We start from the raw sequence: 16,748 nt of genomic DNA, 5'->3' as shown, positions 1-16,748 counted from the left end.
TACTTAAGGAACAATTTTTCTTCTGCTATTTTGTTTAGCTCTTTCCCCGTGTTACTAAATCTCTGTAGCTGTTGGAAACACTTTGGTTGCAGATTTTGGTTCACTCCTACTTTATTCAGTCAGGCAGAAAGGGACCTGGGGGTACTAATTGACAGCAAGCTCAACAGAGCCAACAGTTTGCCCAGGTGGCCAAGAAGGCCAGTGGTGTCCTGTCCTGTATCAAAAAGAGCGTGGTCAGCAGGACAAGGGCAGTGATCCTTCCCCTGTGCTCTGCACTGGGGAGGCCACACCTGGAGTGTTGTGTTCGGTTCTGGGCCCCTCAGGTCAGGAAAGAGATTGAAGTGCTGGAGCGGGTCCAGAGAAGAGCAACAAGACTGGGGAAGGGACTTGAACACAAGACCTATGGGGAGAGGCTGAGGGAGCTGGGCTTGTTCAGTCTGGAGCAGAGGAGGCTTAGAGGTGAGCTCAGCACTCTCTAGAACGACCTGAAGGGCAGTTCTAGCCAGGTGGGGGTTGGGCTCTTCTCCCAGGCAGTCAGCAATAGGACAAGGGGGCATGGGCTTCAACTCTGCCAGGGGAAATTTAGGCTGGAGATTAGAAAGCAATTCTGTGCAGAGAGAGTGGTCAGACATTGGAATGGCTGCCCAGGGAGGTGCTGGACTCACCAGCCCTGGAGGTTTTTAAACTGAGATTGGCCATGGCACTTAGTGCCATGATCTGGTCAATGGACTGGAGTTGGACCAAGTGTTGGACTTGATGATCTCTGAGGTCTTTTCCAACCCAGTCGATTCTGTGTGTGATTATTGGACTCGTGTTTTTAGAGTGAGTTGGTTGCCTGGACTCTAGGGGTAATACTCATCTTCTCAAATCCTAAATGCATCAGGCAAGCACTGGTGCATCAGCACTCAGACATAATTGTATTTTGTCTGCTGCTCTTCACACTGTCCTTGTTTACAACAAAGCAATGCTTCCCCAGACCATGATTCCTTTGCTCAGGAATCTCCTCCTTGTCTCCTCGCACATCCCAAACTCTGTTTTGTCTGTGTAACACGAGCACAACCCCACATCCTTTCAGGGAAGAACACTGAATTTATGCACTTCTAAATAAGAAATGTTGTTCCCAGCCATGTGAATCAGATTTTGAGCAGCAGGAGTGGAAGGCGTGAGGTGTCCATGGCTTCTCCGAACAATAATTCTCTTGACTCATGTTTCTGAAACAGCTGCTGTCTCAGAGGCAGAACCATCTACCAATTTATTTGACTCAGGGCATCAAGACAAACCCACAGAGTCTTGTGAAGAAGAGGGGAATATTGGAGTTACCGACCAGCAGAGAATGTGGCATTTACATCCCAAACACAGAGGTTCTGGGCAAGGAGACGGAAGCACAGGAGCTTTTCCTGAGTTCTTGGACTGGAAATCTTGGATTCCTGGTTTTCTCTTACTCATGCTCTTCATGTGATAATTCATGGTTCATTAGAGTCTCTGCCAGTTTGCTTAGTGCATCCTGAGGAGTGATGCAGCGCTTCCATATCCAAGTTTCTTTAGCGTGGGTACTGTCTAGTCCTAGGAAATTATTATTACTAGTTTATTAATATTTCTGAAAAAAACTTTATCTACTGCTTCAGTTTAAGAGTCTTTCCAATAATTAAGGGATTGAAGCATGTGTCATAAGAGGAGAGGCTGAGAGAGCTGAGTGACGGCTCCGAGGGGTTCAGCAGTGTGTTTAAATACCTCGTGCCAGGGGGAGCCCCACTCTTCATAGTGTTGCCAAGTGAAAGAGCAGGAGTCAATGGGCACAAACTGCAATAGATTTCCCTCTGCAGTGACTATTCCTGCAAACACGAGCTGTTTAGCGGTGGCCTTGCCGTTCTTGGCTCCTCCCTGTACACCTTGGTCATCTTTCAGTTTTATAGGCTCCCTGGTAGGTTTCTGGCTTCTGGAAAAGGCTTTATTATTAGTTTTTATGGTTTTCAGAATATTGCTTCTTAAAACCTTTTTTGGCCTTACCATGACTGGATTTTGTGCTGTTTTGTGTTTTTCTCATTTGGACGCAATTTCCACTTTCCTAAGAATGTCATTTTACTCCTAATGGTCCCCATTACTGTGCTATTTAACCATGAGAGCTCTTTTCTGGTGCTTTTTATAGGTGATATATTTTCATTCTAAGCCCCTAATATGTTTTCTTTATGTAATTTCCTTGCCACCTGCAAGCAGTTTATCTTTTTGGCGGCTGCTTTTAATTTAAGTTTAGCAAGTGCTTTGTTCTGTCTTTGGATGGGATAAATCACCTTCCAGAATGCCTATTAACACAGTCAATTTGGATTACACACCTAGCTTTCAAATGAGGGTGATTTTAGCCCATGAATCCCTGCTGTGTGTGACCTGCCCCATTCCTAATATTAAAAAACAATAGCTGTTTTCTTGCCTGGAAACTGCAGCACTGTGTAGGACTCCAGCTGAAAAACTGAGCTAGTCTTCTTTCATTTCACCACCTTCACATAGTACTGCTTAGTTTCTTCGCAAGTGTGTTTAATTAGTTGCATGAATAAATAAGTATTTTATGTTAAAGGTCTTTGAAAAACCACCTGTGTGACTTTTTGTTTACCCAGTAACTGATACTGAGGGTCCTCAGTGTTCTGTTAAAAATGAACAAAAGTTTCCATTTGAGCTTGGTACATCCACGGAAGTAATTCTGCTTTGTCAGCCGTACGTTACCGTAACAGCAAGGAGAGCATCGTCACCAAGAACCCAGATGACCCAGTAGCAGCTTCCTTCATTGTTGGTGGTTTATACTGATTATTTTGAATTTACAAGTGTACTTAATGTGACAAAATATTTGAGGCTGTGAATGGCACATAGGGACTAGTGGGGCAAGTACCAACTTGTAGGGCATAGCCTTGGCAGGTGCCATTCGATACATTCAGTGCTTGCTCAGCACAGGTGGAAATGCAGGGGAACTGATGAAGCTTTGTCCCCTTTGTCCCTTCCAGAACATCCACCTGGTGGCCAAGTGGCTGAGCTCCTTGGAGAAGAAGCTGGAGCAGCACAGCGAGGGCAGCCACCAGGATTTCCGTGTCTTCATCAGCGCGGAGCCGGCACCCTCCCCTGAGAGCCACATCATTCCCCAGGGCATCCTGGAGAACTCCATCAAAATCACCAGCGAGGCCCCGACCGGGATGCATGCAAACCTGCACAAAGCCCTCGACAACTTCAACCAGGTAGGAACACAGCCGGGCTCACACTGGGGACCGACCGACAGGTCACCTTGGAGCTGCTGGAGCCGTGTGGAGAGGGTGATGTCCATGGGCATTGACGCTGCAGATGTGCGAGTCCATTGGTGCTGTGTAGTCTTTGGATCCGACAACCCTCTCCTCTTTTCTCCAGGAGCTGGGCACAGATCTGTTTCCAAGCATTGATTTTCCCAAGAGAGGACTCAGGTAACCCTGATTGACCTCTGTCTTGCAAGAGGTCACAGGATACCGGACAACTTTGAGTGCACCCTCAGTGAGTTTGCAGACAACACCAAGCTGGGTGGGAGTGTTGATCTGCTGGAGGATGGGAAGGCCATACAGAGGGATCTGGACCGGCTGGATTGTTGGGCTGAGGCCAGTTGTCTGAGGTTCAACAAGGCCCAGTGCCGGGTCTCGCACTTGGGTCACAGCAACCCCATGAATGCTGCAGGCTGGGGAAGAGTGGATGGAAAATGCCTGGAGGAAAAGGACCTGGGGGTGTTGGTGACAGTGGCTGAACGTGAGCCAGTGTGTGCCCAGGTGGCCACCAGCGTCCTGGCTGGTACCAGCACTGGTGTGACCAGCAGGACCAGGGCAGCATCTGTCCCTGTGCTGGGCGCTGGGGAGGCCAAACCTCAAATCCTGGGGTCAGTTTTGGGCCCCTCACGCCAAGAAAGGCCTTGAGGTGCTGGAGCGAGTTGAGAGAAGGGAACGGAGCTGGTGAGGGGCTGGAGCACAAGTGTGATGGGAGCGGCTGAGGGACCTGGGGGATTCATCAGGAGAACAGGAGGTGAGGGGAGACCTTCTGATCTCTGAACTGCCTGGAAGGAGCTTGGAGCCAGGGGGGTCAGGCTCTGCTCCCCAAGAACAAGCATCAGGAGCAGAGGAAACGGCCTCAAGTTGCGCCAGGGGAGGTTGAGGTTGGATCTGGGGAACAATTTCTTCTCCAGAGGGCTGTGGGGCATTGGAACAGGCTGCCCAGGGCAGTGCTGGAGTCACCATCCCTGGAGGGTTGAACAGACGCGGAGATGAGGTTCTTAGGACATGGGTTAGTGGTGGACTTGGCAGTGTGAGGTTAACTATTGAACTCAATGATCTTGAGGGTCTCTTCCAGCCAAAATATTTCTATGATTCTGCCCAGTTTAATAATTTTGTCATAAAGGTATGATCCTTAGAAAGGCTATTTTCTTATAGAATCAAACTTCTGAATGCAGCATTTGGTAGACTTTTGTCATGTTTTGACTTGATTTCTGTGTCTGTGTCATTCCTTTTTGCACTGGCAAAAGACATATTACATCTAACACCCAAAGACATGGAGAGGCCAGCAGGTTAAATGTTGCTTTTTTTGCCCTTCTTTTGAGCCAGGGTTAGAAGTTCAGAACTGCTGATGTGGTCACACCCCACATCACTCTGCAGAGCAGTGTGGAGGGACTTGATGCTGTGTGCTCAAAGGCCATTCAGCTCCAACCTTGCTGACATCAGGTGTTGTAAATTAGAACTGAAATCTCCATGCGGGGAGGGCTTGCTTTGCCAGACAAGGCTATCTTGAGAACTGCTGGCCCACAGAAGAATAGCTGATGGCAGATTGCTCGTTGCTTGTATTGCATGGTGACCACGTACACACGCTCCTGTTCCAGCAGCCGCTGTCCCCGCTCTTTGGAACTGCATCTGAGCCTTGTGCAGGGCACACAACAACAGAGCACGTAAAAACGATGGGAAATATTTTCTTGGCGCTGCAGAGAGCAGAGATCAGCATTAGAGCTGTAACGCAGTGATGGAACAAGCCAGCTTTGTGGCCTCCCTTGGTGGCTCTGGGCACCGTGGGGCAGGGGCCGTGTGCCGTTGTCCCCAGGGAGCAGCCACGTGTCACCGCACCGGAGCCTCGTGCGTCTCACTGCTGCAGGCAGCCGTGCTTCTGCTGACCCCGTTCTCTGCATGACACAAAAGGCTGAGGGCTAACATCCCACATTTACGGTGATACCTTTCCTAAAGACACAGGCCATCACGTTCTGCCGCCCTGAGCGCTCGTTACCTTCATTCACCGTTACCTCAGCACACCAGCCTCTCACAGCAAGACCCTGGCTGTTAAACCTGCACAACCAGAAGGGCCTGGAGGAACTACCACCCCTCATACTGCCGTTTTGGATCACTTGTGCTGACGTTACTGTGGCCTCTCCATTCTGACGACGACTGTGCTGGGAATACACAGGGCAAACCTGGCAGGATTGCTTTCTTTTCTCTCCATACAGCCTCCTGTCATTTGGGACCAGGCAAGAGCAACCCCAGCCTGTTGTGAACGCCAGGCCCTGGTCCATGGGGCAGAGAAATGGGGGTAGCTCAGAACAATTTCTGCCCTGAGACATTGGTATGGAGGGAATCGGGAGTGTGAGAGCTCATGTTGCTGAGCGGGTGAGGCGGGGAGGCACCACACAGCATTATTTTGAGTAGTCAGGGAAGATTATTCTGTTTTTATCTACTGTCATTCATCCTCTTGAACTCCACAAAATGTCCTGGAGAGAAAGGGAGGGGAGAACCTTTGTCCCAAGTAACATTTTCATCCTGCCTCTGCTCATTTCAATCACATAATAATTAGCATTTTCTAAATTGCTCTTATCAGAAATCCTGGAGTGAGTGGGTAGGGTCCTTTTACACCTCATTTCCCTGCTTTATACAGAATGGATGTTCAAATTTAGCTTTCAGCTGAAAGCTACAAAGAAGAACTGTTATTCTGTGCAGGGAATGTTGTTCTGCTTTGTAGCTGAGGAAGAATGCACAACTGGAGAGGCCGAATGTGACCGAGCTGTATTCTAACTTCATGTTCATTCACACAGGCTCCCCTTGAAGTCCGGGGACATTTTCTAAAATGAGAAAGGTGCTCAGCACATATTTGATTCAGTTCTTCATCAGGTTTCTGATAATGAAGGAAGCTCAGAGTGCTGTCTCATCAAAGGGAAAACACGGTTTGGGATGTTCTTGATCATCTTATGCACTCAGTCAACATCTTGCACACTTTAGAGTGATGGGTTCCCTATTTCCAGCACAGACTCTAGACTCTGTTATGCTCCCCAGCTGAGCAGGGGTCAAATATTGTATTTTTTAAGATAAAGACGGCTTCCCCTTGGTGCCAGCTTGCTGAAACCTCATTCCCAGCACTGCTCAGAGTTCTTTGGAGACCTGTTCCCTTTGCTCGTGTTCATTGACTGAACGACTCAGGCTCCAGCCTCTCCACCTCCGACACCACAGTTCTGCTTATTTGTTCGTAGATATTCGAACTTTAAGCGTCACCAGGAAGAAGGGAAAGGAAGCACCCATTGCTGTGCTGACTTTAAAGGGCTGCATTAGATTGTTTTTTTGCAAATGTTTGATCTCCCCTGCTTGGATTTTCAGCAGTTTCCCGCATCTCTGCCCTGGTGTGCTGCTCAAAGTCATGGTGTCAGTAAATGAGCTGCTGCAGCTCCCACCAGGGCTGGCTTTGTGCAGAGACCTCTCTGCGATAACCCCCTGCGGCTCAGCGAAATGCTGCCCCGTGGAAACCTTTTGTATTTGAGGGGCAGGATGGACTTCAGTTCTGCCAGGCACAGTGTCCTCGGCAGGAGCCTCCTGCGGAGCCGTGGTCCAGATCCCACTGCTGCCACGTTTGTCCTGTCTGGTGCCTCTTTCCATGTCTCTCATGGGATGTGGGGCACGTGCAGGTGATGGGGCATTGGATGGGTGCACTAATTATAGAGTCATAGAATCAGTTTGATTGGAAGAGACCCTTAAGATAGTCCAACTGTAACCTGACTCTTGTATTAACCCATGTCGCTAAGAGCCTCATCTACACATTTAAACCCCTCCAGGGATGGTGACTCCAGCCCTGCCCTGGGCAGCCTGTTCCAATGCCCCACAGCCCTTTGGGGAAGAAATTGTTCCCCAGATCCAACCTCAACCTCCCCTGGCGCAACTTGAGGCCGTTTTATCTCATCCCATCACTTGCTACTTGGGAGAAGGGACCAACCCCCTCCATGCTCCAAGCTCCTTTCAGGCAGTTCAGAGAGCGATGTTTCCCCTCAGCTCCTGTTCTCCAGGCCTGTCAGTATGTGTTCCTGTACGAAGCTGCTTTGAGTTGGGAAAGAAAATATTAATTCAGAAATATGCATCATAATTTGCCAGTGAATTTGGAATGCAAAGGCACTAACTTAGAAGATTAGCAAATGGGTCTGTTACGCAGAAATGAACTGACTGGGCAAATCAGTTCACTCTTGTCCACTGTCTGGTGTATTTGGGAGACCCTGAGAGCCGCTGAGCCTGAGGGCAGTGTGAATTTACACACCCTGCCTCTCTGCCTGTATTGCAGGACACGCTGGAGATGTGCACCCGGGAGAACGAGTTCAAGAGCATCCTCTTTGCCCTCTGCTATTTCCATGCTGCCGTGGCAGAAAGGCGCAAATTTGGCCCCCAAGGCTGGAACCGTTCCTACCCCTTCAACACTGGCGACCTCACTATCTCGGTGAACGTGCTGTATAATTACCTCGAGGCCAGCACAAAGGTACGTAACTCAGACCAGAAATGGGCTGGCTTGTGCTGAAACTACTGGGAAGTCTCCTTAAATGCCATTTCCTTGGTGGTTTTGGTTTTATAACTTCACAGTTTGTTAAACCTCTGTGGCGAAATCAGAAGCTTCAGTGCCACTCACATCTGTAGCAGCTCACAAACCACAGCAAATAGTGCCTGTGGTCTTTATTCTTTGAAAATACATAGCGGTCTTTAGTTTAGCAGAGCTTAGAACAAATTTGCATTTCAGTGGGAAGCTGCACAGAAATCTCTGCTGTGATCCAGTTTTTCTTGGGCAGGATTTAACTTCTATCTAATTCTTGTTTACTTGTTAACTGAGCCGGTGAAGTGGAGGCACCGACTGTGCAGATTGGGGCTCAGTGTGGTTCCACAGCACAGCTGGTGGAGCTCCGGCTGTCCCAACTCCTTCACACCCTCCTGCTTTATTCTTCAGGTCCCATACGATGATTTACGCTACCTCTTTGGTGAGATTATGTACGGAGGTCACATCACAGATGACTGGGACAGGCGGCTTTGCAAAACCTACCTGGAAGAATTTATTAAGCCCGAAATGCTGGAGGGAGAGTTCCTCCTTGCTCCAGGATTCCCCCTCCCAGGGAACTTGGACTATAATGGCTATCATCAGGTAAGCTCTTTGTTTTCTGGCATTGTTTATACACATAACCATAATGTCTTCCATAACTGCTCTGTAATCTGTCTTAGGAGGCAATGAATAGGACTGCAGTGTTTCAACACACCTCCTGTTATTTCCCATTATCTTTTTTTCTGTAGATGTTTCAGCATTCCCTTGGATGAACCAAGTCTAATGATAATTTGCTACTTCATCATGGGCTCATTCTGTTCATGCATGAATAGAACAACTGTATCGGTTCTTGAGACTTGAGTGGGGCTCCTGGAAAATTACATCCGCATACTGTTTGCTAAAATGGCGCTTTCAAGCTCCTTTTATCATCAGTTTTGATGAGAAATACTGACGGGTCTTGTTGATCTACTTACTGATCTCATCTGTTCTTTGTACACAAATGCAGTTGCAGAGATAGGCGCATTAGGCTGGTTTTATTCATTAAACTTTACTACTGGAAGCTAAATTCTCACAAGAGATTTCAGGATATTATGCTGAAATGCACAGTGGATAATTGCTAGAGAAGGTCCAGGCCTGAGATATGTAGCCAAGGCAAACTTTGGCAATTACTGAGTTTTCATAGCAGGAGCAGCAGCAGTTCTGTAAACAATCATACGTTCCTCTCTGCCATCAGTTCGCTGGCGCTCCAGCCACATGCAGAGTTAGATCAGCCTGGGATTACTTACTCAGATGGGTGATAATTCCAGCACTGCAAACTCTACAGGCAGAGTGGCCCCGGCTCTGTATCTAACCTGAACCTGAATTTCTCTGTACAGTACATAGATGATGCTCTGCCTCCAGAGTCTCCTTATCTGTATGGCCTCCATCCCAATGCTGAGATTGGCTTCCTCACCCAGACCTCCGAGAAGCTCTTCCGCACCATGCTGGAGATGCAGCCCCGGGACACCAGCGTGGGCGAAGGAGGAGTGGGGACCAGGGACGAAACGGTGAGAGCAGTAGAGGAAGAAGCTGTTGAATTTTGATACCCATCTCATTCATAAGTAGCCTTGTCTAGCTCAGATTTCTCTCACAACTGCTTATTATAATCTGTTCCGCCTTTGCTGGATACAAATTGAGTGTCTAAAACCCCTAGCTTCATATTATGCAGAACATCACTGTGGTGGGATGTCACTGGAGTATTGTCAGTGATAGAACAGTGGGTTTTAATTACCCCCTGAACTGCAGTGCCTTCATTATCACCCTGTGAAGAGACTGCAAATAAACCTTCTGTGACCTCCGCTGTCTCTGAGCCACTGGTCCCTGTGCCCCGTGCTGTGATGTACATACCAATGGGTCCCCGAGCACATCATCTGGCAGCTACAATGTGCCACCCAGAGCTCACCCCACCTCTTGCTGCTGCCATCAGGTCCCACCCAGCTCCCAGGGGCCTTGTAACTCCTTATTGCCAGCTGAACTCCTTCGCTGCGGCTACGTACCAGACTGATCTCAGCCCTTCCTCTCGAAACTCACAGCTCGTTAAAATCTGGCCTGAGCATCCATAACAGAATCTGAAACCAGCCAACACTTGCTCTGTTGTTTATTTCTGCAGTCTTAAGCTCCCAGCTCTGTGTTTCAGGCTTTGCAAATTAATGAATGCCTAATAGAAATGTTCTATGAAGTCTGTGGTTTCACACACGCTTCCTTTGGCTCGGTGTGGAGCTGGGGAACTTGCTGCCTTCTCCTAAGGGGCTCTTGCAAGTGCTCAGTTTTCAGTTTGTACTGGAATTTGAGGTGTGGGTAACAATCCAGAGGTAGCAAAGCCCAAGGAGGTGCTCACAGGTAGGCAGTGTAAGCACATCTGTCCTCCCAGTCCTTTTGCTATTGAAATACAATTAGACTCCTTGGCCAGAGAAGCAAAATGATCAGCGAGTGATCCAACAGTGGTATCACAGGGCACAGCCACCCTGCAACCTCCTGGTGACAGTCAGGAAAACTGTCAAAGGAGCACAGGAGTCCTCATGGTTTTCATGATCTCTCTCAGAAGCAAAGTGGCCCAAAATAAACCTGATTGTAACCACATCGCACTGCGCTGCCCCTGGGGGACTCCCACGGCTGATTTTCTTCTGGAGGTGAACTCTCCCATTATCTGAGCTATAACTGGCACTGGCTGTATCCCTTCCTTTTGGTCCTTGAATGAGTGATTTAACAGTTGTCTCTTAGCTCGTCTGTTTGAGGGTTTCTAGCACAGGGTGGCTTTAGGGAGCTTGCAGGGAGATGGTGAGCCTCTCTTTTTCCTGAGGCTGTGACAAGTCCAGTTATTCCCACAGGTTTCTGGGGCCACATTACAGAAAATGAGCTGTAGTTGTTGTGAAAAAATCAGAGCCAAAGAGATTTGCAGGGGAATTTGAAATTAGAGAATATTTCTATACCGGACCTGAGGTGCAACTGAAGAGTTTTTCCAGATGAGCTTTAGCTTTAGCCACATAGCTGATTGCAATAACGACCTCTTGGTGACGTCTGACGTGTGTGGAGGGTTTGAAAGAGCAGCAATGGGAGGAAATTGGAGTACAGAGTCCAAAATGTGAATGTTGGTGGGCATGGCAATAAAATCACCCTGGGTCGCCTCTGCCACCTGCACACCCAGATTTGCACATCAGATCATAGAATTGTGACTGTGCATTCTGCGTTCCTGAAAAATCCCCAAGAAGCAGAAGATTCCAGCACAGAAGTCAAGTGTTTTATGAGAAACTTCTATACCAAGCTGCCTAACAGTCCACATAACCATGAAGGATACAGCTGATCCTGTGAAGATGAGGGGCTTCACGCCTTGTTGTCAACCAGAAAGGTTTTTATCTGATTTATATACTTTTTAGACACTGGAAACATCCTGTTCCATTGGAGCTTTCCCTGTTTAGTGTTTAGAGATATAAAGTTTCCAAATCAAGCTGTGATAGTGACCAGAAAATAATTTTGTTTCATTATGCTTTTCTTCCACATCTCTATTAGTTCAAAATGCCAAATTCAGCTTAAAATTACATTTTATATAATTAATAATATAATTTATATAATCACCAATATACCACATACATAATCGTCAATATACCACAGAAAACCAGCTCATAAGCTCAGCTGTCCTGAAGCTCAGTTCAGTCTATAGCCCCGTCCACCGTCTTGCATTGGATCTGACTGGAGAACTAAAACTACTCAAGAGGAAAGGAGACTGCTACAAGTCATAGTGACATTTTTAAACCATCATTTTGAAAGCTGCTCATCTGACATTAACTTTTGTAAGCATTTGAATTTTAATAGGATGGGGCAAGCTCTTTGAGAGGCGCGATGCCCAGCGCAGCTGACACTGATTGTTCCGGAGACACTAACTGGCAGATGGAGTTTTCGTGCCGCGTTCAGGCAGCTGTCAGCGGGGGAAGCTCCGCGGGTCGGTCACTGACATCCCTTTCTCTTTTCCCTTCGGCACACAGGTGAAAGCTCTTCTGGAAGAGATGTTAGAGAAACTGATGGATGAGTTTAACATCGCAGAACTGATGGCAAAGGTGGAAGAGAGGACACCATACGCTGTCGTTGCCTTCCAGGAATGTGAGCGCATGAACATCCTCACCAGTGAAATAAAGCGCTCTCTCAAGGAGCTGGACCTGGGGCTGAAGGTAGGAGCTCTGGGTGCTTGCGAGTGCATTGCCCTAAAAATCTTGATGAATGGAAAAGGTGCTCAGGGAATAAAAGGGGTCACAGTCTGTGTTCAGCACTGCTGGCTGCAAAACCAACTCGACTCCACGGGGAAGGGTTCACAGATGGATTTCAAATGGCACATTGTCCGCAGGCACTGGGAGAGGTTAAAGATACACAAAGCAAAGACTGCTTTTGGGAACAGAGGCAGTTCTATCCACCTGATACTGCAGCACAGCAACAGTAGGTCACTCAGAAGTTGAGAGATGGCCTATTTAAAGGTGAGCCAAAAAATCACATCTTTTCACAAAATGTCCAGTTACTGGGGGAAACTTGTAACAAAGCATCATTAAAGGCAAAAGCTGAGCTGAAATCAAAGGAAAGGTTGCTCGTGGGTAAGGAGACAAAATGTCCAGAGCTATAAGAGAAAAAGCCTAAAAATTCAAAAGTTTTAGAAGACATGCAACTCCCCTTGCTGGGTATGAGTCATTTGCTAATGGAAGAGGGTCAGGAGTGGACCTTCCCTATGGAGATACTGTCCGTGATTGCTCCACCCACAGCTGCTTCTCCATCCTGGTCAGAAACTGGACTCTGCTCCAGGGAGGTGTCGTGTGTGTCGCTCTGGGTGGTGGCTTTGACCGTTGCTTGTGGAGAACAGTGAGGAGCTCTAGGGCTGGCAGGACACACCAGGTAGCATGCGAATTTCTGGGTTCAGCAGCACGTGCTGGAGGGTTGTGCTTTGAGGCTGCATCTGCTGCTTTGGGAACTCATCTGCTGACTCCCCTGCCAGGCAGTTGGTGGGGCAAAATATAAAAGGCTACTGACTGCCCCTTAGGGGATAAACCAGCAGAGATCAGACTGCGCTGAGTGAGGACCTGCCTGCCCAGCCCTGGTGTCCTGTGGCAACACTTCCCCTTCACCTTGTCATCCCGAAATATGCTTCACCATAGCCGAGTGCTGTCCAGCCCTTGGAAAGGCCTAAGCATAGCAGGGGAACGCTGCCTGGAGCCTGCAGCAGAAAGCTGGTGGCTTCAGTGCTACCTTGATGCTTTCTCTGCATCATCAACTCAAAGTTGCTCACTGGATGATTTAGAATCATAGAATCATTTCTGTTGGAAGAGATCCTCAAGATCATCAAGTCCAGCCATAACCCAACTCTGGCACTAACCCATGTCCTTGAGAACCTCGTCTATATGCCTGTTCAACCCCTCCAGGGATGGTGACTCCACCACTGCCCTGGGCAGCTCATTCCAATGCTTCACAACCTGTGAATAAATGTCTCCTAATATCCAATCTGAACCTTTCCTGGCACTACTTGAAGCTGTTTCCTCTTGTCCTATCACTTGTTACTTGGGAGGAGAGACCAACACCTTCCATGCTACAACCTCCTTACAGGCAGTTTTCATTTCATGGTGCGAGGCAGTAAGGAAGGACATCAGTCGCTGGGCATTCCCTGTCCCATCATTTCCTGAATGACAAGTTGTCATCCCATTTCACCAAAATGCTCAGCTTGCAGAAGTACTTTGCCTGGCAAGAGAACCATCGCGCTTGAATGAACTGCAGCTACTTTGTGTGACCCCGCTAGCAGAACAGATTCACAGGGGAGCCAGGAGGACCTGTCTGGAGACCAAATGACAATCCCGGCCTCTCCTGAGGGCAGCTCCAAAGAGAGATCTTCCCAGGACATACCTGAGCCTGCACGCAGCGCTGCTAGGGGTGGCTCTGTGGCTTTCGGCAGCTGCAGCTCTGCAGGGGCAGGTCTAGGCTGCTCCTAAATCCCAACTGTGCGCTGGGAACCAGCAGCCTGGGTCCGTGCTGCCTCAGACCCTTCTGCATTGAACTCCCTGCTGATGCTTATTGTCTTGATTAAAGACAGACACATACCATATCCACTTCATGGTGGCCCAGTATGTACGATCAGTTTCAAAACAGGCTGATATTTATGTAGTCAATTATTATGAATGGATTTCCTTTATTTTCTAGCAGAAGGTGGAATTGAAAATTCTGTTTCCCGAGACAGGTAAACAGAAGTGATTTAATGTTTCAGTCCTGGAGCACCAAACAAGATATAATTGTAACTGGGACAATATGTAGCAATTAGATTTAATGTGGAGAAGAATAAGCTATTTAATATTGGTAGGGGGAATGAGTGGATGCATGGGCTTAAATAAACCCCAGACAAAATAAACCACAGAAATTGGACAATAACAGAGGGTGCAAATTCCTCCCCAACAGCCTGCCATAAATTATGGCAAAGTGGTGAGGTGGTATGTGCAGAAAAGGCACCTCTGACAACTGCACAGGTTTGTCGCCACAGCACCGGCGCTGCGGTGCAGAGACAGCACAGGGCCAGGACCAGGGGACTGTTGAAGAGCAGGTGAGCTGCAGTATCTGTTTGTATTTGCATTTCTCCTTCTTGTGTGTGCTGAGGAGATTCGTTTGAAGGGTCTGACACCCCGGCAGTGGGCAATGCTGTTCCTGCAAGCAGAGGTTGTGTGTGGGTCCCTGCAGAGCTGGGTGAGATGTTGTTCATGACTCATGTCACTGCTCAGCGTCCCCCATGAGCCCTCCCTGTGCCTTGGGGACCGCAGGAGGGCCGGGGAACGCTTGGCCATGCTGTTGGCTCTTTTTGTCGTCAGTGCTGCTGTCCCGACGTGACAGCTGGGTCTCGCACTCAGTTTGGGAGGGAAATCAGTCTTTAATTGTTCCTTCTGAGAGCAGCTCCTAGGAAAGCTGTTAATGCGTGATAATCTCTGGGCTCGGGGATCTTTACTGACAGCGCTCAGAGGAGGAGAGTTTATATAACAGGAACCACAGATCTCAGTAAAGAATAAATAAAACACAGAGGAAGCAAGTCTTATTGTTTTTAACTGACTATCTGCTCAAAGAAGGCGATTTGGAAATGAATAATTCATTGTATCTGTGTAGCAGAAAGTGATTGTTTGGTCCAAAAATAGGAGACATCCCATTAAGAGGAAGAGAAATTGCAATAGACTGGTAGCCATCAAAAATAACTGGCATGTTGCATTTCAAAGCCCTTTGTTCTGGGTGACTTTGGTGAGACCAGAGGCTGGGCTCAAACACTTGCATGTTAATGTTGTACCCTGCATCATTTTTCCCAGCAGCTTTTCTATTTTGCAACTTCAGTGAAGGGTAAGACTCCAAAATGAGGATAATAAATATTATAAAAGAATAAAGTAAGACCAAGTTTTGTAAGGCTATCTGGGTATTTCACTGTATCAAGTGAAAATAACCTTAACTGAGCAAACCATCTGTGACAATAGTCTGCTCATCCTGAGGGACTGTCTGCAGGCTGATTGGGGTTTCCTTCAAGGGTGTCTTTAATCAAAATTACTCCCAGCATTTTGGAAAAAAACAGAAAAAAAGTAACTTGAATAATTCTGGATGTACTTTAGTATTCAGCATCTCAAATGCATATTTATGCATAATTGTGTTTGGACAACTACTTGAGATAGCTGTTAGAGATGCTGCGAACCCTCACAGGAGATTCCAGCACATATTGCTTGAGTGTGCAGGCTTTAAAAATTGCTTTTCTTAAGTCTTCCTGAGATTTACATTTTCTAATTCATGTGTTTCCTGGAAATAAAACCAGACAGGATATATGATCATGAGAGTTACGTCTTTAAATCAATGTGACTGCTCGCACACGTTTTGCAATCTTTTCACTCACTTTAAACCCTTTCCCAGTGTGCAAACCCCTTGAGTGTCACTGTTAGAAGGCCCCATGGTTCTCAGCGTCCTGCTGTGGCCAGTGCAGGACTTTTTCCCTCGGAGGTTTGTTTGCCATGCGTGGTCACACCAGTGCTTCAGTAGAAGTTATTCAATAGAAACCTGCGGCAACTGCCCCTGATGAGGTCAAGTCATCAGCAGCCTTGGGCAGCTCATAGAACCTCTGATGAGACAACGACATGGTTTTCTGTTGTGTGAGCTTTATATGTGGGTCAGTACATTGTCTTAAAGTGTGTTATAGATAAAGTGAAACGGCCTAAGAAGAAATGCATGGGGCATGCGCTGCCTTTTGTTTCTTTGTCACTTCATGGCAAATACCAAAATGAGAAATCTTTAGTTTGTGTTGGATTCTTGTGCTTGAAATCACCCAGGAGTTTAAAGACCTTTTACCAGGTAACCCATAATTTTGGGATTTCCTACAGATGTAAAATAATTGAAAAGAAATAATAAGATTATTTAGTGGCAGACACCTGGTCACTGCTCACGTGAAATGACAGAAGGTGACGTATTTTGAAAAGTGGTTATAGTTGTGTGTTTTAGGACTAATTGCAAATAGTCCTGCTTCCACCTTTTCATTTAACCCTATTTCTTGCTTTTAACTTCAAGACTGTTTAAACAAAAAAACACCTTAAAGCCTTTGTATGCATGATTTTCTCTGTCCACCAGAAATTTGTCCTCAATGGGGAAACCCAGCAGGTTCAGATACTTGCTGCCTTCAAAAGTTTACTACTTTTAGCAAGTCAGCTTTGGAGCAGAGGTTTAATAACGCCTTGTACCCATCCATCCTGTTGAGAGATGAATATTTGCCAGGGAGGGGATTTCTGCATGGGAAGCCGCTGATCTCTGGGGGGCAACTCTGAGCGGTGATCCCAGGGCTGCGGGGGCTTGCGAAGCTCCAGTTTGAACTGATGGGTGCTGTGGAGACACATCTACTGCCCTTGCTTAGTGTCAGGCAATATTATTGTGGATGT

The 16,748-nt window shown here is 47.4% G+C and overlaps 1 protein-coding gene across 1 annotated transcript in view; it reads left to right on the top strand.

Moving 5' to 3' along the window:
- LOC136109609 (dynein axonemal heavy chain 9-like) overlaps window positions 1–16,748 on the top strand; it is a 181,334-nt gene that overhangs the window by 153,247 nt on the left and 11,339 nt on the right. Inside the window, exons 54-58 of the mRNA XM_065852415.2 lie at window positions 2,991–3,218; window positions 7,567–7,758; window positions 8,218–8,409; window positions 9,183–9,353; window positions 11,826–12,008. Coding sequence (XP_065708487.2) covers window positions 2,991–3,218; window positions 7,567–7,758; window positions 8,218–8,409; window positions 9,183–9,353; window positions 11,826–12,008 — 966 coding nt within the window. The remainder of the gene's footprint in view (window positions 1–2,990; window positions 3,219–7,566; window positions 7,759–8,217; window positions 8,410–9,182; window positions 9,354–11,825; window positions 12,009–16,748) is intronic.

This window comes from Patagioenas fasciata, chromosome 18 (genome assembly GCF_037038585.1).
Source record: "Patagioenas fasciata isolate bPatFas1 chromosome 18, bPatFas1.hap1, whole genome shotgun sequence".
Lineage (NCBI taxonomy): Eukaryota > Metazoa > Chordata > Aves > Columbiformes > Columbidae > Patagioenas > Patagioenas fasciata.
The sequence above is the reverse complement of the archived record's forward strand: the minus strand, read 5'-3'. Positions and strand labels throughout refer to the sequence as shown.